At 49.7% G+C, this 27,062-nt stretch overlaps 1 protein-coding gene across 2 annotated transcripts in view; it reads left to right on the top strand.

Moving 5' to 3' along the window:
- The window catches only part of LOC144728355 (chloride channel protein ClC-Kb-like), a 45,955-nt gene that overhangs the window by 10,172 nt on the left and 8,721 nt on the right, over positions 1-27,062 (top strand). For both annotated transcript variants that reach the window (XR_013587510.1, XM_078607733.1), the window contains exons 2-17: positions 2,258-2,386; positions 3,749-3,877; positions 4,679-4,818; positions 6,284-6,361; positions 8,134-8,212; positions 8,544-8,669; positions 10,246-10,330; positions 12,844-12,945; positions 14,170-14,254; positions 18,526-18,702; positions 19,948-20,017; positions 21,242-21,352; positions 22,208-22,424; positions 23,519-23,652; positions 24,475-24,548; positions 26,637-26,720. Coding sequence is in view for 1 of the 2 variants with exons in the window: in XM_078607733.1 (XP_078463859.1) it covers positions 2,258-2,386; positions 3,749-3,877; positions 4,679-4,818; positions 6,284-6,361; positions 8,134-8,212; positions 8,544-8,669; positions 10,246-10,330; positions 12,844-12,945; positions 14,170-14,254; positions 18,526-18,702; positions 19,948-20,017; positions 21,242-21,352; positions 22,208-22,424; positions 23,519-23,652; positions 24,475-24,548; positions 26,637-26,720 (1,820 nt within the window). In the remaining variant the exon portion in view is untranslated. The remainder of the gene's footprint in view (positions 1-2,257; positions 2,387-3,748; positions 3,878-4,678; positions 4,819-6,283; positions 6,362-8,133; positions 8,213-8,543; positions 8,670-10,245; positions 10,331-12,843; positions 12,946-14,169; positions 14,255-18,525; positions 18,703-19,947; positions 20,018-21,241; positions 21,353-22,207; positions 22,425-23,518; positions 23,653-24,474; positions 24,549-26,636; positions 26,721-27,062) is intronic.

Below are 27,062 nucleotides of genomic sequence, written 5' to 3'. Positions count from 1 at the left end.
TTATTGCTTGGTTGATTATTGACAAGTTATGGAGTGTAATATTCTTCAAGGTTACACGGACATGCACATTCAAAATGGCAAAGTCAAACAACGCGCCCTCCTGCAAATTGCATTTTTCTGAAATGTTTCAGTTATTAATGGGGAGTGGTAGCGACGGCAAAATCGTTTAGTTCGACGCACTATGGAACCTGGTGACCCGGAGCTCGATTCCCAGCCACGGCTAACGTCAATGGCGAGCGGTGTCTGAACAGTTTCCTGGAGTGTTCCCCAAATTCACAAACCTGCGCGGACCGTCGAGGTGAAGTATGGTCAAACAACCTCCGTGAGCGACACGGCATGGGGAGGCCCTTCATGCCTTTCGTGGATTTCATACTTTTTATACTTTTAGTCAACATAACAAATATTATCTTCCAAGCTGTCACTCGATATTTTTTTCGGAACACTGTCTCGGCTGTTTCTGAGTAGGGATTATCAGCGTAAGGCACTGCCACTAGAGTACGTAACAATCCTATATTCTTGTACCCTATGTGAACAAAGCACTATTGGGGCACGTGTTCGGTCACTACGGCACACAAAACCACAGTTCTGTATCACCAAGACAACATAAGTCGAGATGAATGTGGCGTACCAGAATAATAATTCCCGGAACAGCATTCCCGACTGTTCCGGCTAAAATTAAGCACTGGCATTATCCCCTCTACACGAGATTGCGTCATCACGCAGACGTGACATTTTGACCTGTATTCTAAAGCACAACTCATTGTGTTATCATAGTCGACTCGTTCGTGTTGTGACTGTAAACAATGGGCATGTACGCGGCGCTTTGTCTGCTAAATCAAACTCTTAATTCGTACCCACTGTTTATTCATACCGCAAACACGGGGGTGCATTGCTGGGACTCTTGGCTGTTAAACTGTTTTTGTTCTACCAGGTAGAGGCCAACTGAACTATCCAGCTTTTTTTTTCATAAGCGAACTGGCCACAAAACTCAACGAAGTGGCTTATCATGTGGACATTTATAGAAGCCAAACACTGTTAAACGCGTGATGCTTCTAAATGTGCAGAGAATAACCGGAGGATCCGGAGAAAAATCCACGCGACCACGGAGAGAACATGCAAACTCCAAATATACAGCAGCAGGCGTCAGGCTCGACGTAGAACCTACGACCTCCTGCACACCAGACGAGGCAGATAACATCTCGCCACCGCAGGCCTTGTTGAAGCCACAATAGCCAGGTTTGTGGTTTAAACAGAGAAATAAGGAGACGCGCTCCAATGTCAAATGCAAATGCTACTGGACATCTGCAATAAGTATAACCCGTAAAAACAAAGTTTTCCACTATAAATCCTTTATATGCGTAGCGGCTAGAGTCTTCTCGTCCTCTGGCTTGAGATGGATGCCACCTATGGGTCAGATGATTGCATTGCACCACTAAGCAATTGGTAATTAAATATAATATTTTTGTCCTAAAAAGTGTAAAATTTTGGAAAAAAAAATTCACGAACATTAATTGTCACGCACAACGAGTCTGTGTGAAAATGTCAGCTCGATTGGATCACGGGAAGTGGGTTAAAAAACGACCGAAAGATTTGCACAGTCCTAAGCAAGCAAGCGAACTTAATATAAAGGATTTAAAAAATAAGCTTCATAGCTCATCGGATTCCTCCAGTATGAATAAATATTCTGATTCTGAAATGCGGTACGAACACGGGGATCCCTTGCCGTTGATTCCCGTAAGCTACGAACATTGCCCGAAGATGGACACCACGGGGCAACACGGAAACTTGAGCGACCCACGACCACCCGGTGCCAGGCCCTGAAGGACGAGCTGGCAGCAGCGATCGACCTCTGTTGGGGCGAAGCTCGGCGCAATGTTGCCAAGGACAGGAAAGAAGAAGTGGAGGGAATTCAATCTTGATTTGAAGCTTTCGTGACTGCAGGGATCCATACTCTTTGGTTCTTTCGGTAAAGTCACGTAGGTAGGAAAATAAAATAAATCGCGACGTTTCGATCGCAACACAAGCGGTCGTCCTCAGGCGGAAAAAAATATATAATCCAGCAGTGGAACTGCTGAATGGGACGACCGCTTGTGTTGCGATCGAAACATCGCGATGTTTTTTTATTTCATACCTACGTGACTTTACCGTCACGTAGGTATGTCCCGTAGGGGATGAAGAGGATGAACTCATTAGCTACGAGGTTTCACCGTTCCGGGGATTCTTCTGCTGACAATGAACCCTCCCCGTCGTGTCGCAGCGTGCCTGCGCGTGGCCAAGAGTCTGCTGATGAAGACTGGCGAGGACTGGTGGTTCCTCTTCGCGCTCGGGATGCTCATGGCTCTCATCAGCTTCACCATGGACTTCACGTCGGCAAAGCTGCAGAAAGGTGACTCTGTGACGGCGGCCCTGTTTCACTCGTTTCAGGGCATGGGTGGGTGGGTGGGTTTGTTAAAGGTGACAGCTGCGGCTCGCGCAGGCCTTCATCCAGCGGTGGATTGACCCTGGCTGATGGCAATGATGGTGAGCGATTGTGCACATAAAGGGGCCGTCCGTAAATGACGTCACGCGGGTGGGGGTGGGGGGGTCAGACATTTGTGACGATGTGTGGGTTTGAGAAATGTGACGTAACATCAGAATTCGCAACTTTAAATAAATATAGACAACACGTTCTACTTAATTAAATAGACTTTTTTTAAATAAATGTTTTCTCCTACAACATCAGAGTGCAGCGCCACATTAAATACGCACTGCAATGACAATAGTTTAAAGCGATTTGAAGCATGTTTTATTTTTTTTTTGGGGGGGGGGAGCTTTGTGACATCACATTTGAGGGGGGATCTGACTTTTGTGACGCCGTGTGACGAGGGGGGGGGGGTCAAAAATCGTCCAAAATCGCGTGACGTCATTTATGGACGGCCCCATAACACACGCAGTGCAGGGGTTTGCACTAGAGGGTGCTGGAGGACCTCGGAGCAATTGACTGCTGCGCTGGAGATGTTGCCGCTGTCAGAACTGCATGACTAACTCTACTTGAACTAAACTATTCAAAAACATGTTTTATTTAATTTTAGCAGGTATGACGGACGGAGCTGTATAGCTCTGTTTTCAGAAGCGACCAGGCCACACATGATAGCAGCCAAATACTCTAAAACAGTGGTTCTTAACCTGGGTTCGATCGAACCCCAGGGGTTCGGTGAGTCAGTCTCAGGGGTTCGGCGGAGGTTAAGACACACACCTGACTCATGATTGTGCACCAGTAAAACATATACCTATGTTTTGAATTTGAAAAAATATTTTATTTTTCCAATTAAGAATGGTTCGGTGAATGCGCATATGAAACTGGTAGGGTTCAGTACCTCCAAAAAGGTTAAGAACCACTGCTCTAAAAGCATACTCTTTGAGTCTTTCGGTAAAGTCACGTAGATAGAAAAATAATAGATCACGACGTTTCGATCGCAACACAGGCGGAATCGTTTTCAGCATGTTCCTAAATGTGGAGTGGGAAAACCGGAGGACCCGGAGACAAATCCACGGCACCACGGGGAGAGAGACACGCACACTCCACATATACAGCAGCAAGCGCCCAGGGTTGGTATCGAACCCACGACCCTCCTGCACACCGCGCGAGCGAGTTAACATCTCATAGCCACCTCCTAGACAACTTGACGTTCGCGTGGCAGAGCCGTTGCGTGCGCTCGACCTTCTAACGCGTCCTTTTTCCCGTCGATCGTTGTCGCTGCCGGCGCAGTGCACCGCATGCTCTTTGACGAGCTGCAGGACCACCGGCTGCTGCAGTGGGTGGCCTGGGTCTCCTTCCCCATGGCCCTGACCGCCTTCTCCACGGGCTTTGCTCAGAGCGTCTCGCCGGCCTCCGGAGGTGAGAAAACGCGCAGGGAGAGCGGCGTTATGTGCGGGTGTCTGTGTGCATGTACGTTCATCTCGGTCATCTCGGTCAGTCGACCCGTGGCACCTGCTGGGTTTGCCCCGTGACCTCCTGCCAGCGGGCGTTCGACACTTCACGTGGCCTCAAGGTGCACATGGCCTGGCACAAACGTCGTGGTGACGTCACCGCCACTTAGTGGCGAATGGAGGTTGTTGTTGTTGTTGTACGTTGATCTTCTTTCACCCCGACCCTGCCGATCGGAGGTGCGGCTTAAGGATCTACTATTTCTTAAGTGGCACCATAATCGATGCTACCGTTATGCTGATATTGCCACAACTACCTCGCTAACAGCACTTGATCCAGCAGTCCATGCAAGGCTATGCAGGGGATATTTTAATTTGATTGTATGCACCCTGCATCATTGTTGTGGGCAGTGATCGTGTAAGTGGTTAACGCATTGCGACCCTCGCCCAGCCACCCGAGTTCAATCCCCAGTCACGGGCTCACGGCTAACACCGGTGACGACGATCGCCTCCTGTAGGTCAACTCAGTCTTAAGCGAGGAACTGGTGCGGTGTGTAAACCCTCACCACTGGGAGAGACAAAGGCGGGCGGGCGGGCATTGCTCTCACCGCAGTATCGACTCGTGCGCCACGCCGACCTTCGTAGGGCGCTCGCTAACGGCACCTGCCCCCAACAGTCGTCCGTGAAGGTTCTACAAGGTGGTGGTGGCGGGGTGGGGTGGGGGGTGGTGGATCTTTGTGTGTTTTTCTCTCTTTCCCGCGCGGTTGATTAGGCTCGGGTATCCCTGAGCTGAAGACCATCCTGGGCGGAGTGGTGCTGGAGGAGTACCTCTCCATACGCACCTTCGCCGCCAAGGTCATCGGCCTCACGTGCACCCTCAGCGCCGGCAGCACGATCTTCCTCGGCAAAGTGGTAACCCCTGGTGCTCGCGCGCGGATGAGTGCAGCCTGCAAGCCAACGTTCATCGATGACCCGTCAGTGGGATTGACCACGTGGCGACATGCCCCCCCCGCCCCCCCCCCCTACTGGCAGAATAATAAACCATGAAAAATGGTGAGATATTTTGTATTGTATCGGCTAAGGCCCCCTGAGCTACGCAGCGCCTTTTGAGAAGCGAGCTGGCCACAAATGATCGCTCAACGAAATGGCTTATCAACACGTGGATATTTATATCAGCCAAATGTTCTCAACGCATCCTGATTCTAAATGGGGTGGGGGACGGACGGACCAGAGGTGCCGAAGAAAAATCCACGCGATCACGGGGAGAACGCACAAACTGCAAATCTACAGGCGTCAGGGTCGGGATCGACCCCACGACCTGCTGCATATAAGACGGCGGAGTTAACTTCTCGCCACCGCGGTGCCCAATACAACCACAGCAGCGGCAGCGCTATGCACGATGCAGCCAACTTTGATCAATTACTTGCCAATTAGCTTCAATGGGATTAACCACGTAGCAACATCGCCCCCCACCCCCTCTACTGGCAGAACAATGCCCACTTGCAGGCCGCTGCTGCATACACCTTGTGCTGTGTAGGGTCAGCTGCCACTGGAGGTCGGGGGGTGGGGGTCCACTTGGCCAGACTGTAGTAGGGCATTGGAATGGTTGAGATGAGACATCGTCATAACTTCAACTTGTAATCCACCGCTCAGTATTCACTTCGTCTCAGAGGCACGAGGAACCACAGGAAATCGCAGCCACACAGTGAGCCTGCACCAACAGTTTCCCAAGCTCCGCTGTTCTCGACATGTCAAGGTGTTATCGGGTCCATGAACTGGTGTTTGCATGATGTGAGGTATCTTTGAGATGCCGATGTATCCAAGGGCCCTACGCTGTGCTCGCAAATCCTTACCCTCAAGAGTGGCGATACAAAGACCAGCGTTACGAACTCCGAATTGTTGATCCACATTCCAGTCGGCCGTCGGAGGAATTTCCATCCGGAGCTCTCCCAGTGAGCAGTGCACAAGCTTGTGCCACGAAATGGGTACGCCCATCATCATTCAATGTATAAATACGTGTCCCTCTCCAAGTTCGCGAGCACGGTATGCTTCTCTTAGTGGTGCAGTGTCCAGAGATCTCAACACTTTGTAAGTCCACGCTATGTAAGTCCCTCGCACGCGTGCAGGCTCTGTCTCTCTCTCTCTGGGCACCCCGCTTTCCTCCCACGTGTAGCAACATCTTCTGAATGGAGTTGGCCAAACATCCCAATGTAGGGCCGCAGAGCTTGGGAAATTGTTGGCACCGGTTCCTGACTGTCCCTTCCGACTGGTTTGTGGATTCCCGCATCTCTGAATCTGACAGAAACTGTCCGGCGTGTTACAAATGTATGTTTTTTTGTGTTATATATTACAGTTTAACTGTTATTTAATTTCACAGGGCCCGTTTGTGCACATATCCAGCATGCTGGCCACCTTCCTTGGTCGAGTGATGACGAGAGTGGCTGGAACTTACGAGGTACATCCTCCCTACTTGCCATTGCACACAAAGTGCTTGCTACAAATGAACCACAATAAACAGATTCCTGCGGAGGGAGCTGGTAGGAACGTTGGGTTGCTCGGTCAATGGCCAGGGTCAACGGCAGCGTGGTTTATTCCGCAAATATGCCCGACTGTGAGGGCGGGCACAAGCCGGCGTGAGTAGGTTAAACGTTGAGTTTTATAAGGGCACCACGGGGTGACCAGCCCCTCCCCACCCAGCCCCACCCCTCCCACCCCCCACCCAGCCCCACCCTCCCCACCCAGCCCCTCCCCACCGTCCCCACCCAGCTCCTCCCCACCCTCCCCACCCAGCCCCTCCCCACCCTCCCCTCCCCACCCAGCCCCTCCCCACCCTCCCCTCCCCACCCAGCCCCTCCCTCCCCACCCAGCCCCTCCCTGCACGATGGATGGACGGACACAATAATCCCCTGTGGGCTGGTGTAACCAGGAGGTTCCTACCAGTACTTGCTGATCTTGTCAAGGATCTTAAACCATCACGCAAACTCTGGTCATCCTTCGCAGCGGCTTTTGGCTGACCATCGATCAACGACAGTCACTGAATCGCACGCTTTCAGATGCGCTTCTGCGGCCAACTGGAATGCTCTTCCTTTTGATATTAGGAAAGCCACTGGAGCAATGCACTTTTAAATCATCTCGATTGAAAACTAATTTCTTTAGAACTGATTGTTGGTATGTAGTTTGTTGTCCTTCCCCCGCACACCTCTGATGAGCGTGGTTGGCTACGTACTGTGCGAAAGAAGGTCAACATACAGGCAGCAGAGGGTAGGGCGGCACAACTCATTGTTGGCCTGTACTATGCTTCAACGCCTGTGACTCGCCTTGACCCACCAGCATGGGTCAAAAACACATTCCTGCAGAGGGAGCTGGTAGGAACGTTGGGTTGCTCGATCAATGGCCAGGGTCAAAGGCGGCGTGGTGTATTCCACAAATATGCCCGACTGTGAGGGCGGGCACAAGCCGGCGTGAGTAGGTTAAACGTTGAGTTTTATAAGGGCACCACGGGGTGACCAGCCCCTCCCCACCCAGCCCCACCCTCCCCACCTAGCTTCTCCCCACCCTCCCCACCCAGCCCCTCCCCACCCAGCCCCTCCCCACCCAACTCCTCCCTCCCCACCCAGCCCCTCCCTGCACGACGGACGGACACAATAATCCTCTGTGGGCTGGTGTAACCAGGAGGTTCCTACCAGTATAAAAGCCTTGCCATCCAGCCATGAACACCAATGGCCGAAGCTCAAGAGCTAAGCAGCGTTGAGCCTGGGTAGTGCATGGATGGGTGACCACTATCCATCACAGGTTGTTAAGGCAGTGCGACTATTTATGGTGGGCAGCAGAGAACGGTGCTGCAAAGTCCATAGTTATACTGTACTCCGCTCCGATGGCTATGCCCCCCTCCCGCCCTGCGTTAATAACCAGCACAGACCAATGCGGCGAAGTATGGTCAAACAAACCCCACGACCCGCGCTGCGCGAGATGGTCCTCATCCAGCAGTGGATTGACAAACGGGCCGTGCGTGGACCTGACAAATGTGGGCCTTGATCACCCGAATTGTCTTGACTGTCCACGTTTCCGCCCGTTCAAGATCTCTCCGCGACCAGGCGCGGTGCCGGGCGTGCCGCTTTTGCGATGCCGCGTGTCTGAACTCTCACCCGTAGAACCGATGGGTTCGTTGTTGAGGGTCACGTGCGGGATATCGCCCCCACCCCCCCCCCCATGTCCTGGTGTGTACAGAACGCAGCGCGGCAGTACGAGATGCTGGTGGCAGCCGCCGCTGTCGGCGTGGGATGCTGCTTCGGAGCTCCTGTTAGCGGTGAGGTCACGTTGACTTGCTGTCACCACCACTGTCATCACCGTGCATTCGTTTTTGCCCGCACCTCCGATTAGCACGGTTGGCCACGTACGGTACGAAAGAAGTTCAAAGTGCGCGCGTGCGGCTGTCGCGCATCCCGTTAACTGCGCGACCATCTGTGAGTTGTGTAATCTCGGCAGCAGCATTGGTTTCAACGCAAGCAAAAGCTCCGGACCGGTTTTCGACGCACAGGGTCTCATCAGTAGAGTGATGCAAGGACCCACACCAAGGGAGAGTGACCGCTGACCCCCGTCCCCCCCGGCCCCCCCCCCCCTCCCCACCGTGCCTGTAGGGGTGCTCTTCAGCGTCGAGGTCATGTCGAGTCACTTCGCCGTGCGCGACTACTGGCGGGGATTCTTCGCCGCGTCGTGCGGGGCCCTCATGTTCCGCATCCTCTCCGTGCTCAACAAGGAGCAAGGTTCGTGGGACGCTCCGGGAGACGGGCCGCGTGCGCTGTACGCAAGCACGTGCTGTGTGTGTGTGTTAAACTTCTTTCGCACCGTACGTAGCCGAGCGTGCTAATAGAAGGTGCTGAGTAGGGACAACAAACTAAACACAAAAAGCAGTTCTCAAGAAATGAGTTTGTCAATCTGGATTGAAAAGTGCACAGAGCTCCCAATGGCTTCCTAATATCGGAAGGAAGAGCGTTCCAGACGGCCGCAGAAGCGCATCTAAAGCGCGCGATGCGGTGCCCGTCTTTAATTGATGGCTAGCCAAAAGCCACTGCCGCGAAGATAGCCGGAGTTGACATGATGGTTCATTCTCCTTGCCGAGATCAGGGAGGTGTTGTGGTTCATCAGGGGCAACCACTTTGTGTCTAAAGATTGCGACCTCATGACCAGGGGGTCGCGAAAATCAAATGGCTCGGGTCTCAAGAACTCTCCAGAGTGTCCCCGTCCCCCCTCAGACCACGCTCGGCCCGCTCGTCCGTTCAGCACCCACGTGTCAGGCGCCTCCGATTAGCACGTCGGCTGCGTACGGCGCGAAAGAAGTTCAACGTAAGTACGACGCGGTCGGTTGGCGCACTGCGCTTCGAACCCCCCCCCTCCCCCCCCACCGATTCCTTCAGCCACGGCTAACGTCATTCGGTGTGCGAGTGATTTCTAAAATGGTCAGGGCCCACCCCCCCCCCGCCTCGGGTCAACCGCCCTCCCTGAGCAGCAGAGCCGGCGCTACGCGGGTGCTGGGGTCGGCCCTGCACCAAACAGATATCCCTATGGCACCCAACCCAAGTTCACTTTCCTAAGTGGTGAATCACCGTTGTGGTGGCCCCCCCACACACAACGGCCCTACTGCCCCCCCCCCACCACCCTCATCCCAAGCGTAGCCGAAGCTGAGCGTACCGGCCAGGATGGTGAGGTACGGTAAAACGATTCACGCGACCTACCTGGTGTTGCCAGATAAAAGGGTAAAAAACCAATTATCATATTTTGCTACTGGCAAATGAGGTACCAATGGTGTAAATGCTTACCCCGAGCTCTCATGCTCTGATGGTGCGTTGTCTTTGAGTTGTGCGCCTTTTGGCGTCATTTGGTCCAACCCATGTGAGACTAGGCTCTAAGGAAAGCTGTCTCGGGTGTGGACCAATCAACTTCAAGGACAGTGCATACATTATCAAAGTTATGTTTTTTGTTTGCATTATGACTGCAGGTATTGTGGTCTATGCAAACATGACTCCTCGTAAAAAAAGGCGTCAGTTTTGTTGGCAGATAAAAGGGTAAAAAACCAAATCATCATATTTTTTACTGGCAAATGAGGTACCAATGGTCTACCTGGCGTTCATTCGCATGTCAGCTGATTGGCAGTGCGGCTGTGAATCCACATTAAACCGATTGCCTGTGTCAGTGTCCAGATGAGGGTGTCTCAACTCCAGCCAATCCATTCGTCGCACGCGCGACGCTCGCACGCCGTCCGCGACAAACGCTCGTCCGTGCGCGCCCAGGCACGCCGGCAACGCGCGTTAACGTCGTCGCTCTCGTCTGCTGTTGTTTCAGAAACCATCGTGGCTCTGTTCAAAACGCAGTTCCTCGTCGACTTTCCGTTCGACCTGCCCGAGCTCTTCTTCTTCGCCTTGCTTGGGTGAGAGGAGACCGCTCGGCCCTGCGATCGCGAGAGAACCGCGTGGGAACCAAGTGGGAACTGCGTGGGAACCGCGTGGGAACCGATTGGGAACCGCGTGGGATCCGCGTGGGAACCGATTGGGAACCGCGTGGGAACCGCGTGGGAACCGATTGGGAACCACGTGGGAACCACGTGGGAACCGCGTGGGAACCGCAAACCGCAGACGTCGCGTACAATTTACACAGATTCTGCTGTCCACGGAACAATGAGGAGGGTGTCTAAAGTGGAGATGCGGGGTGGCCGAGGCGGCTCAGAGGTCAGCGACCTGAGCAGGTACCGCTGAGATCCTCGATTTGCCTGTGATTAAATGGGGCAGTGAGTTGGTAAAAAAACTCAACTATTTCAACTAAAACCTTTTCTTTTTTAACAGGTAAGGCCCACTGAACTATCAAGCTCTTTTTTAGAAGCGACCTGGGCCACAAATGATAGCTCAAAGAAATGGCTTGTCTTTTGGAAATGCATAGCAGCCAAATACTCAAAACGCACGTGGGATTCTAAATGTGGAGGGGGAAACCAGAAGACCCAGAGAAAAAGCCACACGACCACGGGGAGAGAGACACGCAAACTCCAAATATACAGCAGCAGGCATCAGGGTTGGGATCGAACCCACGACCTCCTGTATACCAGGCGAGATAGTTAACATCCCCTAGCCACCGTGATGATGATGAGAGAGAGAGAGACACGCAAACTCCAAATATACAGCAGCCGGCATCAGGGTTGGGATCAAACTCACGACCTCCTGTATACCAGGTGAGATAGTTAACATCTCCTAGCCACCGTGATGATGATGAGAGAGAGAGAGACACGCAAACTCCAACTATACAGCAGCAGGCATCAGGGTTGGGATCGAACCCACGACCTCCTGTATACCAGGCGAGATAGTTAACATCCCTTAGCCACTGTGATGATGATGAGAGAGAGAGAGACACGCAAACTCCAAATATACAGAAGCCGGCATCAGGGTTGGGATCAAACCCACGACATCCTGTATACCAGGTGAGATAGTTAACATCTCCTAGCCACCGTGATGATGATGAGAGAGAGAGAGACACGCAAACTCTAAATATACAGCAGCAGGCATCAGGGTTGGGATCGAACCCACGACCTCCTGTATACCAGGCGAGATAGTTAACATACCACAACCGCGAAATGTTAATGGTATGGCCTCAACCCGGTCACGATGACTGCACAAGAGAACGCCATGGCATTTAATTTGCTTCTGCGGTCAAGTTGGTTAAATTCCAGCTCGGTGTATTGAAAATATCTGTTTTGACTGTCACGCAATGAGCATTACTCTGCCGAGAAGTGCTGCTCGCTACTGCTTGGACCAGAGGTCACGTGAACGGAACTCTCAAAAGGAGTTCTGTGATGTCCACTTCCATGGGCCGTTTAGTAACTCAGAGGGCTGTCCTACTCTGCGAGATATCCGAATGAGTTCCGCCTCTCATGAAATAACGATCGAAAGCACAATCTGAATGAAATTCAGGAGACAAATGACAAGGGAATGAAAATTTCGATTTAAAGCTTTCGTGACTGCAGGGATTCATCTTCTTGGTTCTTTCGGTAAAGTCACGTAGAAGGGAAGTAATAAAAAAATAAAAAGATAAAAACATAATAAAATAATTATTTTATTATGCTTTTCTTTTTATAAAATAATTATTTTATTATGCTTTTATCTTTTTTATTTTTTTATTACTTCCCTTCTACGTGACTTTACCGAAAGAACCAATAAGATGAAGGGAATGAAAGTATCAATGTATTGACACACAACAAGCATGCTCTATGCAGCTTGGAGGAAGGCCACGTGGTGTAAGAGAACCGAATTGAATGGACTCCGCAAGGTGGTTCTGCAGTCTAAATTAAACACGGACATCAAGGGACTACCGTTGGTGTCGCATGCACGTGGTTAAATGCACAAGTCGGATCTCTATTTGCGCTGTGGAAGGGCCAATGCTCGAAATGGCAGACTCCGACCGTATCCTGTGGGTTGGAAGATGCTACGAATTCGGTCGCTCGCGCTCACACGCACCACCCGATCGTTAGAGGCACCCCCCAAATTTTGCTATAAAATACAGGGGGGGAAAAAGTGCATCTTATAATCTGGCGAACACGGTATGTGTGTGCGGTATACTTTTCTCTGATTCGGCAGTGTTTATGATGAATGGATGGGGCTAATTGTTTTAATGAATTTCGTGATGCCACCTTCAAGCAATATTTCCCCCACAATTTGTGACTGTGAATTCTGGAATGACGTTTTCTCTCGCAAACCTGACTTGAGAGTTCAATTGTTTTATTAAATTTTGTACCATGGTGATCAAGAGTCTCATTTGCAAGAGCGATCCTTTGGGCAGTAATTTGTATTAACCCTAGAGCGGGTAACAGCCGACCCGTCGCTCTCCTCCACGTGGATTGTGGCAGTTGTGGCATCACTAACGGATCCATGGCGCCTTGCTGCTTACCTCCCCCCCCAGTGTCATCTGCGGAGGGGTCAGCTGTGCCTACCTCTACTGCCAGCGCACGTTCTTTGCGTACGTCCGCAAGAACAAAGTGACCGCTAAGCTCCTGGCCAGCGAGTAAGTGGGAATTTTAGACGTCGGGTGACTTTCACCAGCCAGCTGCGGCCACAGTGTCGAGAATGCTTCCGTCACGACCGATATCGATTAATCAATCGTCCTCTCTATTGGTAAGAGGTTGGCAGCAACAGATCTCCGTTTTAACCTGGCCCTCCACACTTCTACATCACCTTCCTGTCTTGATACCGCTCTATTAATCGATGTCACCAATCCATTCTGTCCTCGCCATTCTTTAATCTGTCTTTGCTGATAGAAGGCATGTTTTCAAGACTCGTTTGTCAAATTAATGTTTAATTCTCCTCGTATCATCCATTACCCCATGCCCTGGTAGGGCGCATGGGCCACATCTCATAAGATCCCGATGCTTGGATTTGTTGCCAACATACTTAACGGGCGTTACAAGCTCTGTGGCTACATTATGGGCACTGAAGCAAAACCCATTGTTGTACTGTACTGCTACGCTCCCGTGTCTGTGTTTTCCACCTTCACCGAGCCGCACTGACCAGCGTGGGGAAGTACGGTCATGTAGACTACACGACTCGCACAACAGCCAACACACAACCGGTGTGCTGTACTAGTGACTAATTGGCACGTTCTGTTTACGTGACAAACCTTACTAATTGGCTGTGTCGGGTGGTGGCAGGTTTAACGACACATTTATATATGTACGCGATCTAACCCAAAAAAAACCTGCATTATGGATGTACACATGGGTCACAGTTGTAACGTGATCCGTTGTAATTTATATGACGGCATTGACCGCCCCTCTGGTCGTCGCACCTGATAGGCTGACGGTGGTGACATCACCTTTACTCCTCTCTTTCAGACCGAAGCAGGAGGACTTCACGATTCGGGCTAATAGCCTGACGAAGCTGGTCATAATCACCAGCGAAACGTCGGACTCGAATTGTAAATGTCGTGGGTTTACTCTCCAACACGCCAGTGTGCTGAATTGATAACTAATTGGCACCTTTTGTTTACGTGACAAACATTACTAATTTGGCTGTGTCAGTGATGGCGGGGGTTTAATAACCATAAAAATAACTGTCTTATGGATACAGCCACATAGCCTGCACGACTCACACGACAAGCACGGGGAAGGGCCTCATCCAGCAGTGGATTAACACATATTTGCTGCACGCGTACGTGTACACATAGGTCAGAGAATGTGTGAGGTCACAGTGAACCCAACCGCTGACCTGAATGCTCCTTGTGCACCCGCAGCAAGGCCCTCTACTCCACCGCGGTGGCTTTCCTGCTGGCGGTCATCACGTTCCCGCCTGGGTTTGGCCAGTTCATGGCCGCGCGGGTAAGAATGTCCGCGTTGCGCTCCCCGTGCCTTCTCGCGTTGTACCGTGCGCCGTTCAAGTTCAAGTTCATTTATTAGGTGTTGCCCTGTGAGCCATTCGGCTCTTGAATCGGGTGCAACCGCAACAAACAAAAAAACTAAAACATGAACAAAAACATCTTAAAGTGAATATGTGACTAAGTGCAAACAGAAAATCCAAGAAATAACAGCAAAATATTGCAGAAAAAACACCGTACACCAACGCTGTGTGCAAAAATCCCAGTGGGATGCAAGTCAAACAACAACAACCACAAGACAACTTAGATTAAGGCCATCAGTCTAACTCTGTACTACAACAAACAAACATGGCTAAACCAATACACTTTTTGAAATCACCAAAATAAAGCTATGAAAGCCATGAAAAATCAATCATAGGAACTGTGCCGTTGGGGGCGCGAGAGGCATGCGCCACCCGCTAGAAGCCCTCTACGGGAAACGGAACTGAATTTGCCACGCGTTGCAATCTGAGAACACGGCATCGATATACGAACTGAACAACAAGAAAAAAACTCGACACAGTCAGTCAATCACACCGTGGCCTTAAAAGGTTAAATGTATAATCGGCGAGGATTTGGGAAACGGCCCTTCTTCATAGCGCATAAATCAGTAGCCCTTCTTCGTAACGATTAGCGCGGCTGGATACATACCGTGCAAAAGAAGTTCAACATACATACTCTCACCGACTCACTCACTCACCCATTCACAGTTGGCTACATACCGTGCAAAAGAAGTTCAACATACATACATACACTCACCCACTCACTGACCCACTCACTCACTCACTCACACACTCACGGTTGGCTACGTACGGTGCGAAAGAAGTTCAACATACATACACTCACCCACTTACTGACCCACTCACTCACACACTCACTCACACACTCACGGTTGGCTACGTACGGTGCGAAAGAAGTTCAACATACATACATACACTCACCCACTCACTGACCCACTCACTCACACACTCACGGTTGGCTACGTACGGTGCGAAAGAAGGTCAACGTACATACTACATACATCACGTGCTTCGAAGGTGGGCAATTTCCATTTATACATCGTTCCTTTTGAGGCCACATCGATAATGACGAATGCGCTGAGTTTTGTGTAGTGCTTGTGCACCTCTGCCAACGCAGCCTCACCAAATAACATTTAATGACTTGGCCATTGTGGATCGGTGAAGGGGTTAAAAGGCAACCCAGGGCAGGTTCAGATATCGCTTGCCACCGTGATGTTGACCGTCGCAGGCCAGAAATTGAACTCAAATGGCTGTGGCTAGTAGTGCAGTGCTCCACCCCGAGCCTTTTGTTACGGACGGTTATGTATTTCTGTACATTATGTCATTTCATAACTTGTACAATATTCCTGTAACGATCTGTCTCGCTCGCTTATGAGAACACATCGCATGCCCCCCGATGGAGAATGTAAAACTAATAGCCCAGCCGCCAGCTCGGATCAAAGAACGGAAGTTGGAATAAACATTTCGTCTCGCGTCGTTATTTCATCTCCTACATTCTGTACGGCCGTTCTAAAAAAAAAGTCACCGATGTGATATATTGTGCTTGCCCTATTGTGTAAGGTTAAATAATTATCACTTGTTAGCAGAATTAAAAAGAGGCGGCGGTGGTCTGTGCAGTGGGGAGGGGTGCGGGTTAGGAACTCACACGCATTATTGTCACGAGTTCATCGAGTTGCATTGCCTTTTGACAATGAAAACACTGGGCAAATCGAGTGCAGCTGCAAACCCGTTCCTTTATTTTATGGAGATCCTGAGCACACGCTTCACTTTGCCGTACGGAAAAATTTGCCTTCGCTTTCAGATCGGCTGCGGCCTGCGTTACTGTGGTCATATTTTTTGCACGGGCAAACGCTCTTGTTCTTGTTCTCCGCGCCTTTCGATCTCCTAAAAACACCGTTTCACTTTTGTGCCACCCTACATGTCATGCGATTGACATCTAATCATTTATTTGGCCGTCACGTTTTGAATTTGTCGACAACCGGCGCGTTGAATCTGGTTCGCGTTGCAGGCGATGCTGACCTTGATTAACGCTAACTGGCACGTGGCTCCAAGATGCAGGAATGCACCATTACTTATTAATATCACTGGTCAACAAAAAAAGGCCTGGACTGTTGCAGCTGTTTTAGACTAATTTCAGGGTGCTGATTCCAAATATGATCTCAGGTTTGCTCTATCACATCTCATTTTTATGCTATCGGCATACCCCATTTTCATTGATTTTACCAGAAATTAACTCTGTCACTTATGATTGCAAGTTGTTGCGAGTCAGTGACTGCTTTAGTGTTAAAATATGGTGCTGTATTTTTAGGATAGTGTGTTTAAAATATAATTTTATGTAGATATCCACATTTATTTAATATTTTTCTTCTGCAGTTTTTATTGAAAATGCAACATTTGACTCTGATGCCAGATTTGGAATCAGCACCCCAAACTTACGTTAAAACCGTTGGAATACCTTATGCCAGAAAAAGTGTGTTGACCAGTGAAATTAATAAAAAGTATTCAATTTACATCCGTTCGTTCACGTAACTGCTGAATGAAGGCCTCTCCATGCCATGTCAGTCATGGGGGGTTTTTGACCATACTTCACCATGCTGGTCAGTGCAGGTTGGTAAAGAAGGGCCCCAGGAGGACTGCTTCACAGATCACTCCCCCACTGATGATGTTTGCCAGGGCCAGGAATCGAACTCAGATTACCGGGTTCATAGCATGGTTCCCGAACCATTACACCACTGCTCTCCCCTATTAATAATCGTTGAGAAAAAATGTTTTACAATGCAGTGCTAGTATGTCATAATGTCTGGTTGGTATACATTAAACATCCATAAACAAAATTACATAAAACAAAAAAATGTAATTGTAAAAATGACTGAATGCTGATGCAGTGCAGATGGCACCCGTTGTGTCAGCCGTGACTTGTATATCCATGCGAAATTTTCTATAGGGCCAATCACCCGGAATGCATTCAATCTATTCAGATCTCGGAAGCTAAGCATGGCTTTTTCACCGGGTCCTCCGGGTTTTCCCTCTACTTTTAGAAACGTGTGTTTAGAGTGTTTGGCTGATATAAATCTCCACGTGATAAGCCACTTTGCTGAGCTATCATTTGTGGCCAGGTCGCTTCTGAAAAATAGCTGTATAGCTCAGTGGGCCTTACGTGGTAAAAAAAAAGTCAAGATTTTAAATATGAATACTTTTTTGTAGTTGTAAGTGTCGAAGGCTGGCTGGCAGGAGGTCACGGGACAGACCCAGGTGCCATAGGTGGACTGACTGAGATGACCGACAGACACACCACCTGTGTTCCCCACTGTGATTGTGGGAAACACACACAATCCATATCTTTCATTGAATCAGTGCTCTCTTCAATCAGGGCGTGTGTATATTTCGCATGCTATTTTTAAGTGTTTTATTACAGCCTCACAGTTCTGGGTGGGAGGCCATTGGCACAAAGTAAAGAAACTAAACTATCCCTCCAAAAGTTTACTGCCGACCACTTCACGATAGTCTATGATGGATTTACGAGCCACTTAAACCTACATTTAGCGGCCATAGCGGTTCATGAACGTTACATCTTGCAGAGAGGAATGCACAAATGAGCCGACCGTAGTGCATGCACCCTGCGTGTATTGGGGAAGTGCATCTCCAGTCGTGTGTGCACTATAGCCAAGACTGCTATGAAACTGAGGATCCGAGTTCAATTCATGGTCAGGCAAAAGATCAGTGGCAATCGGCAGCGTGTAAGGGTGCATAACCAGGGCCTAGCTTCAGCCGGCCCTGTCCGGATCATCCACTCGCAGTGGCGAGATGTCAACTACCTCGCCTGTTATACAGGAGGTCGTAGGTGCAATCCCGACCTTGCTTCCTGTATATTTGGAGTTTGCATGTTCTCCCCGTGGTCGTGTGGATTTTTCTCCGGGTCATCGGGGTTTCCCTCCACATTTAGAAACGTGATTTTAGAGTGTTGGGCGGCATTACATTTCCACGTGATGGTAAGCCACTTAGATGAGCGATCATTTGTGGCCAGGTCGCTTCTGAAAAAGAACTACATAGCTCAGTGGGCTTTGCCTGGAGAGAAAAAAAAGTTGAATTCATAATTTGTTGTTTAGTTTTACAGGCTGTAAGTTCCCCTCCCCTGCCATACGTGACATCCTTTACACAATTGTTGTTGTTTGTCGCTGTTGTTGTTGTTGTGCGTCACCCATCTCCGTCCACAAAGCTCACCATGAAGGAGCTGCTGACCTCCATGTTCGACCGGGACACGTGGTTCGTCCTGTCGGCGAACAGAAGCGCCGACTTGGCGGCGCCGGTCAACCAGAGCAGCCTGTGGCTGGAGTGGGCGAACCCCGACGGCGGCGGCGTGTTCGCTACGCTCTGCGTCTTCATCGTCATGAAGGTGCCAAGCGCCGTCCCGCCAGAGGTCGCAAACGGGTTTTGATTCCTTACCCGTACCCGTACCCAGCCGCACCAGGGTCGCAAACGGGTACCCGTACCCTACCAGATACCCGGCTACCCGTACCCGGCCGGGTAAAGGGTAGGGTACGGGTACGGGTACCCGATTGCGACCTCTGGGATGAAGCCATGTTGCAGGCGCGGGTGGGTTGATTTTAGGAACTTGAATTGTGAGAAGACACAAGACGTTGGGAAATGAGTGACAAACGGTGACTCACCAGTGACTCATGGCCTACCCGTACCCATACGCGGCCGCACCAGGGTCGCAAACGTGTACCTGTACCCGGCCGGGTACAGGTAGCCGGGTATCGGGTACCCGGTTGCGACCTCTGCGTCCCGCTTGCCCACCCCGTGGGTCACCGTGCCGGAGAAGGCGGCTGACCCTGCACAGCCATGCAGGGGAAGAGAGAGGGGGGCAGAACGCGGCATATGCCGATAAAACTATAAGCTATTTTTTATGCTAAATTTCGATTTAAAGCTTTCGTGACTGCATTGATTCATCTTCTCGGTTCTTTCGGTAAAGTCACGTAGGTAAAAATAAAACATAATAAAATAATTCTCACGACGTTTCGGCTACAACGCAAGCAATCATCATCAGGTGTGACATCCACAGCAGTCGAAACGTCGTGAGAATTTTTATTGTTTTATATTTATATTATTTTATTATTTTCCTTCTACGTGACTTTACCGAAAGAACCAAGAAGATATTTGTTATACTCTTTGGTTCTTTCGGTAAAGTCACGTAGGTATAAAATAAAATTAATCACGACGACTCGGGCGCAACACAAGCGTCCGTCATCAGGTGGGAAAGCATGGTCTGCCGAAACGTCGTGATTTGTTTTATTTCATACCTATTTTTTATTTTACCAGGTAAGGCCCACTTAGCTGTGTAGCTCTTTTTCAGAAGCGACTTGGCCATCACAAATGGTTGACAAATCGCTGTGATTCTTTACATTTTATTATTGTTATTATTATTATAATAATATGTCCTTGGTTCATGTAACTCGTTCAGCCGCTAGAGTTACTGAAAAAAAATATTATATATTATTTAAATAACGGCTCCCAAGTGGTGGAAATTAATCACGAGTCTGAGTTGTGGCGAATCTGCTGAGTCGGGAGGCATTAACAGTGCACTCACTGGGTTCTGCTGCTGCAATGTCACGTCCGCTGTTGTGCCGTGTGTTCTTAGTTCTGGATGCTCATTCTCGCGACAACAATGCCCCTTCCCGCTGGTTACTTCATGCCCGTGTTTGTTTACGGTGAGTTGGTTCATCATTAACATCATCATCATCATCAAGACAACCACCATCATCATCACAAGTAATTACAAAAGGGTTCAAACTCTTAGGTTTTTTCGGTAACGTCACGTAGGGGGGAAATAAATAAATGCTTTATTTTTCTTCTAGAAATTCAATAATAAATCATGGCGTTTCTATTATTATTTTCTATTATTTTTTATTATTATTTATTTTTTACCTACGTGACTTTACCGAAAAAACCTAAGAGTATGAATCCTTGCAGTCACGAAAGCTTCAAATCTAGATTTACAAAAGGCTTCTCAACCGTCAGTTTACTCTTCTCCCGTGTGGTAGTTTCCCATCTCTATAAAAGCCAGTCAGAGGGAGCCACGGCAGAGCAGTTCTCAAACTTGCGCTACAAACCCGGCGACCTGAGTTCGATTCCCGCTCACGGCTGATATCAGTGGCGAGTGATAAATGAACCGGTCCCAGGCGCCCTGGCCCACTTTACAAAACCCGCACTGACAAACAGAGTGAAGTATGGTCAAACAACACCCGTGACCGGAACGGTGTGCGGAGGCCTTCGTCCGGCAGTCGGTTGAAAATAATTTGATGTCACGTTATTTTTTCGCTGTGTACCTCCAACGTATTCTGCTCCAACGTTGCCTGTTCACCCCCGTATGTGGCGGCATGTATACCAATCATCAGGCACGTGCGGTGCGTAACAACTTCACGTGTAATTTTTTTGGGCGTGCGTTTAGTTTGTCATCCTTCCCTTGCGCCTCCGATTAGCACGGTTGGCTTCGTACGGTGCGAAAGAAGTTCAATGTGCGTACGAGCACAAACACCGGAGCAGATGGGTAAACGTGGAAAGGTGGTGGATTTGTGGTGGGTCGCGAGGACTGCAGTGTGCGACACCCTGCTCCGCTCCATCATCAGAGCCCATTGCTCGTGTAAATGTTTTAGTTTTCATGCGACACGTCATCATTCATGCAAATTTCACCGCACAACCACTGAAGAACCAGAGGCGGACAGGAATTCCAGCCAGGCAGCGAACCGGCGCTACCAACAATTGCCCAAGCTCTGCGGCCCTCTTTATTGGCAGATTGTTTGCAGCCAATTAATGAGCGATGAGACACTCTGCAAAGGCCCAGTGCCACAGTTTCGAGACGCCGCAAGGCTTTCACCGGTCACCTCGCGCGGGCGGTCGTATTCGACGGAGCGATAAGCACGTGTGCTTGGCAGGCGCCGCGCTGGGCCGGCTGGTTGGCGAGGTCCTCGCTTACATCTTCCCAAACGGAATCAAGTCGGAAGGAACCGTCGTGTACATCACGCCGGGAGGTTACGCCTTGGCAGGTGCGGCTTCGCAGCGCGTCACGGTCGCACTGGCCGCACACACAAAGGCACCCGCGCGCACGCGGTGAGAATGATGTCCCTCCGTTTGTGCACAAAGATAACGAAATACCGCCCTCCCTCCTCCTCCATGACCGTGCCGTGCAATCGGTGTGCCACGGTGGCGAAATGTTACCTACGATGCCTGGGAGACAGGAGGTTGTGGGGTTCGATCCCGAACCTGACGCCTGTTGTATATTTGGAGTTTGCGCGTTCTCCCCGTGGCCGCGTGGATTTTTCTCCGGGTCCTCCGGTTTTTCCCCTCCACGTTTAGAAACACGCGTTGAGAGTATTTGCCTGCTATGCATTTCCACGCGATAAGCCACTTCGTTGAACGATCATTTGTGGTGGCCAGGCCGCTTCTGAAAAAGAGCTACATAGCTCAGTGAGCCATACCTGGTATAAGTATAACCCGTAAAAACAAAGTTTTTCACTATAAATCCTTTATATGCGTGGTTGCTAGAGTCCTCTCGTCCTCTGGCTTGAGATGGCTGCCACCTATGGGTCCGATGATTGCATTGCACCATTAAGCAATTGGAAATTAAATATAATATTTTTGTCCTAAAAAGTGTAAAATTTTGGAAAAAAATTTTCACGAACATTAATTGTCACGCACAACGAGTCTGTGTGGAAAATGTCAGCTCGATTGGATCACGGGAAGTGGGTTAAAAAACGACCGAAAGATTTGCACGGTCCTAAGCAAGCAAGCGAACTTAATATAAAGGATTTAAAAATAAAAAAAATTGTTTCGCTTTATCGGTGTGTGCCGCGTACCGCCCGTGCAAATCCTCCCCTGCCGTCCCCCGCATGGCTGCGTAGGAGCGGCCGCCTTCTCCGGCGCGGTCACTCACACGGTGTCCACGGCTATGCTGGTGTTCGAGGTGACGGGCCAGATCGCTCACATCCTGCCCGTGCTCGTGGCCGTGCTCGTCGCCAACGCCATCGCCCAGAAGTTCCAGCCGTCCTTCTACGACGGCACCATCATGATTAAGAAGCTGCCCTACCTCCCCAAGTTGAGGGGCGCGGGCCGCACCGGGTAAGGATCGCCAGGCGCTTCGCACTTTTCCAGTGGCGGATTATCCCGGTAGCACAAGTAGCTACGTATGGAGTAGCTACGGGCCCCGCACTTTCAAGGGCCCCGCGCTAAATGCTTTCCAGCTATCAATTCCGGTTCAGTGATTCTGCACTTGCTCTATTACTACAGTACTATACCGCCTTCAACTTTTACGAACGACTGGGTGTTTAAGGTTAGTGATTTGTCGTATTATCTGGCTGTATAGCAAATTGAAAAATACAATTACTTTACTGTGCAAGTAAAAAATGTGTGTTTTAATATTTACTTTTTTTTTTTTAAGGCCCCTTGATAACATATGCTACAGGCCCCGCACTAGCTTAATCCGGCACTGAACCCGAGTTCAATTCCTGCTCATGGCCAACACCAGTGACCATTATCTGGACCTCCCCTAGGTCGACTTAGCCTCATACCAGTACCTGGTACAGTGTGTAAACATCGCAACACTAGCCTTTTGCCCGTCCAATGACGGGGTGTATTGCAGTAAATCTGAAACTTGCAAGCGAAAAGCAGACCGCGACGTGATATTCATTGCATCAATTCGTGTGCAATTTGTAAGGGCACGGTGATGCAGACCTATTTCATTTAAAGGTTATAATCCCTTGTTCATCATGACGTCCTTTTTACTTTGATGTCTCAACAGCGTTACGGAGATCGCGTGACGTGACGGTTCTGCCTTTGTAGTGAGGGTTGTAAGTTGACGCCTAGGAGGGGGGAGGAGGCGCCTCGCCCCCCCATGTGGAGTGACGTCACCCGCTCATGATTATTAATGATGGGGGGGGGGTGTCCATTTGGAGGACGTCACCTTATAATGATTATTAATGAGGGGGGCTGGTCGACGTGGAGTGACGTCACGCACGTTACACACTGACATTTTTGGGTAAATACAGCAGTCAATGGAGGACAAAGGCGGCCGGGCGTGGTGTTGGCCACACACCCCCTCGTGTGCCGTGCCGGCCTTCATAGGTGCTCGCTAACAGCACTCGCCCCCAAAGTCTGTTCAGGCTACACGGGGGATCTTTGTCTTACTTTTTGCTCGTCCGTGTCCGCTGCCGCAGGGCCTACGGCATTCTAGTGGAGCAGTTCATGAACACCAAGATCAGCTACCTGACGCGCGATTCTTCGGAGCGACACGTCAAGAAGATCCTGAAGTCGTTGCCCCTCACAGCCTACCCCGTGGTGGACGCCGACAGTGAGTGGCAACGCTCGGCGCCTGACGACATTCTCAAAACACAGAATGGGGCATGTGGACCCACGGACCGTGTCTTGTCTGTGCGTCTGAAAATTGCCATTTAAGTTTCTCGTCGATCACAACGCATTTTTGTTTTGGGAACAGTCTTGAGATTGGGGCTGATTTTACAGACCCTAACTGCCTTCCTTCTTGATTCGTCATTATGCTGAACTTTTTTCGCACCGTACGTAGCCAACCGTGAGTGCGCGAGTGAGTGGGTTTAGCAGAGGTGTGGACTCGAGTCATGTGACTTGGACTCGAGTCAGACTCGAGTCATGAATTTGATGACTTGCGACTCGACTTGGACTTGCATAACAATGACTTTGTCCCACCTATGAGATGTGGACTCGAGTCATGTGACTTGGACTCGAGTCAGACTCGAGTCATGAATTTGATGACTTGCGACTCGACTTGGACTTGCATAACAATGACTTTGTCCCACCTCTGGGGTTTAGTGAGAGGGTGAGTGTATGTATTTATGTTGAACTTCTTTCACACAGTACATAGCCAACCGTGCTAATCAGCGGTGGAATAACAAAGTGTGTTGGTGGCGAGAAAACAACGCCCCCAAACTGCCATGATATTTATACTCCCAGGTTTCACACGTGAAACGGGTTTGCATCTTTATTCCATTATTTTTTTATTAATTTTAATTTAATTTTTTACCAACGTGACTTTACCGAAGGAACTAAGAGTATGAATCCTTGCAGTCACGAAAGCTTCAAATCTAGAATCTTTATTCCAAACAACGGGAAGTTGCTTGCGTTTTCTCTCTCGTCTCAGATTCCATGATACTGGTGGGCGCGGTGAGGAGACCAGAACTTGTTCACTGGATGAGAAACCGGGCCGCGGATGGGGTGAGTCTCACTGCGGGCGATGTATCAGACTGCACGGCGACACACCCCAAGTCTGTGCCTGCAGGACAAATCAGCCCAGAATTGCCCCCAATCTCGCAGATCTCGGAAGCTGAGCACACTTGAGCTTGGACATTGCTCTGAGGAGTGGCCAGCTTGCACAGGTGGCTTGCGGGCCTAGCTGGTGGTCAGCAGAGGGCAGTGCAGCCATTTTGTTATTCTACTGCTGGATGAGGGCATTGCCCATGTCGAACAGCTCATTGGGGGTTATTTAAACGTACTTGACCGCGCTGGTTAGCACCGGTTGGTGGGAGCATGGTACAGTACAGCAATTGATTGTGTTGCCCTCTGCTGGCCTCTGCTGCCGACAACATATAGCCGAAGCAGTCTAGACCAGGGGTTCGTGGCCTGTTAGGAACCGGGCCGCACAGCAGCAGGAGGTGAGAGCGGTGAGACCGCGCGTGGAACCCGCCCCCATTGTTTTATTATTGGCCACTTTCATCCGCGCCTCTTTCCCACACTGCGCACTTGTCTCAGTCACAGTGTTGGTAAGCCCACAAGCTCTAACCCCTGGCCAAGATGAGTCAAAAACAAGCGTCGCTGGAGAGCTTCTTTGAAAAGGGGGAAAGACCCAATGATGACCCCCCCCCTCCCCCGGTCCGTGAAAAAATTGTCTTCCACAAAACCGGTCCCTGGTGCCAAAAAGGTTGGGGACCGCTGGTCTCGAACACCTCTTTTATGCACGATGGTCACCCAACCAAGCACTGTCCAGGCTCAAAGCTGCTCAGCTTCTGAGATCTGACGAGATCGGATGCATTCGGGCCGATTTGGCCAGCATAGAGTACCGTACTTTGTGAAAGTAAAGCAATGGATTGTGTGGGTGGCCAGCAGCCTCAGGGGGGTAATATCGTGTCAGAGCGCTTAGCCAGCATCGCCAAAATAATTGGCCGAGCATGATTAAACCAGGTCCTCAAGCATAGCGGGTGGATGGTCTCAGCCCGACAAATCAAATACTGCGCCAAAAAAAACCTCTGTAATATTAAATTCGGTGTTCGGGTATTTCTGCATTTTTCCAGCTGTGGTGATCACTAAATGTGTCGGTTTGATTGACATGCAGCAAACACCTCGATATCAGGGAAAGTAGAAAATGTTCAGCACCCATCGTATGGATAAGATGGGATTGAAAGGTTCTCGAAAGTAGTTCCGTGGTTACGTTTTTCGTAGCAAATATAAACGTTGATACTCTTTGGTTCTTTCGGTAAAGTCATGTGGGTAGAAAAATAATAGGTCACGACGTTTCGACCGCAACGCAAGCAATCGGCATCAGGTGGGACAACCACAGCAAGAAAAAACTGCTGAAGAAGGCTGATTGATTGTTCTGACTTCTTGACTTTTATTTCCCACCACGTGGATTTTATTGAAGATCCACGACGCGGGTTACCAGTGACACGATTTCTAAAGTTGGTTGTGAGAGTTGCTCTCAACTTGACCGCTCGAGTGGAATCAGCAACGATTGGGGCGCCTTTTGGCGTCATCTGGTCGAACACCATATGAGACTAGGCTCTAAAGAAAGCTGTCTCTGGTGTGGACCAATCAGTATCAAAGACAATGCATAAATTATCAGAGTATTGTTTTTTGTTTGCATTTGACTGCAAGTATTGTGGTTAATGTAAGCATGATTCCTTGCAAAAGGTGTCAGTTTTGTTGCCAGAAAAAAGGGGGAAACCCCTATTAGTAGATTGGGGCGTTGTTAGACGCGCGTGCAACTGCGCGGCCATGTAAGTTGTTTGGCTATGTCGGGCGGTGCGGGGTCTTTCGCCAGAAAATTGACCGGGAAAATATATGGCGCAGCCCAAACAAAATCTACCATGGATCGTAATTCCGTAATATTATCTAACAGGGGCCATTCTCTAACGTGTGGTGACGATGCACTGCTTTGTACGAGATTTACGAATGGAAACGTTTCTCTCTAATGCCACACGACATCCATAGCACAATTGGAATTCCATCGTGGAAGAGCAGACAACGTGTATTTTAGCAACATGAAGCGGGGCAATCATTGGCACCCCATGCATCTCTCCTTCCCTCCAGGAGTTGGAATCCCCAAAGACACTCGACGGATGCGACATTGAGCCGATCACATTTCAGCTTTCTCCAAAGACGTCCCTCTATCAGGTACTCTCAGTAAACATTTCACTTGAACACGTAAGCTTCCGCGACCAATATGATTCATAATAAAGGTTTTTGGGGTTGGATCGCCTAAGTATAAATGTGTCGTAACCCTCCACCACTCGACACAGACAGTAAGGTTTGTCACGTAAACTACAATTACATTTTTATATAAAGCTTTCGTGACTGCAGGGATTCATATTCTTGGTTCTTTCGGTAAAGTCACGTAGAAGGGAAATAATAAAATAATAAAAATATAAAACAATACAAATTCTCACGACGTTTCGACTGCAACACAAGCAATCATCATCAGGTGTGAAATCCACAGCAGTCGAAACGTCGTGAGAA

This window comes from Lampetra planeri, chromosome 28 (assembly GCF_965212315.1).
Source record: "Lampetra planeri chromosome 28, kcLamPlan1.2.h2, whole genome shotgun sequence".
Classification (NCBI taxonomy): Eukaryota; Metazoa; Chordata; class Hyperoartia; order Petromyzontiformes; family Petromyzontidae; genus Lampetra; species Lampetra planeri.
This window is presented reverse-complemented; position numbering and strand designations above follow the sequence as displayed.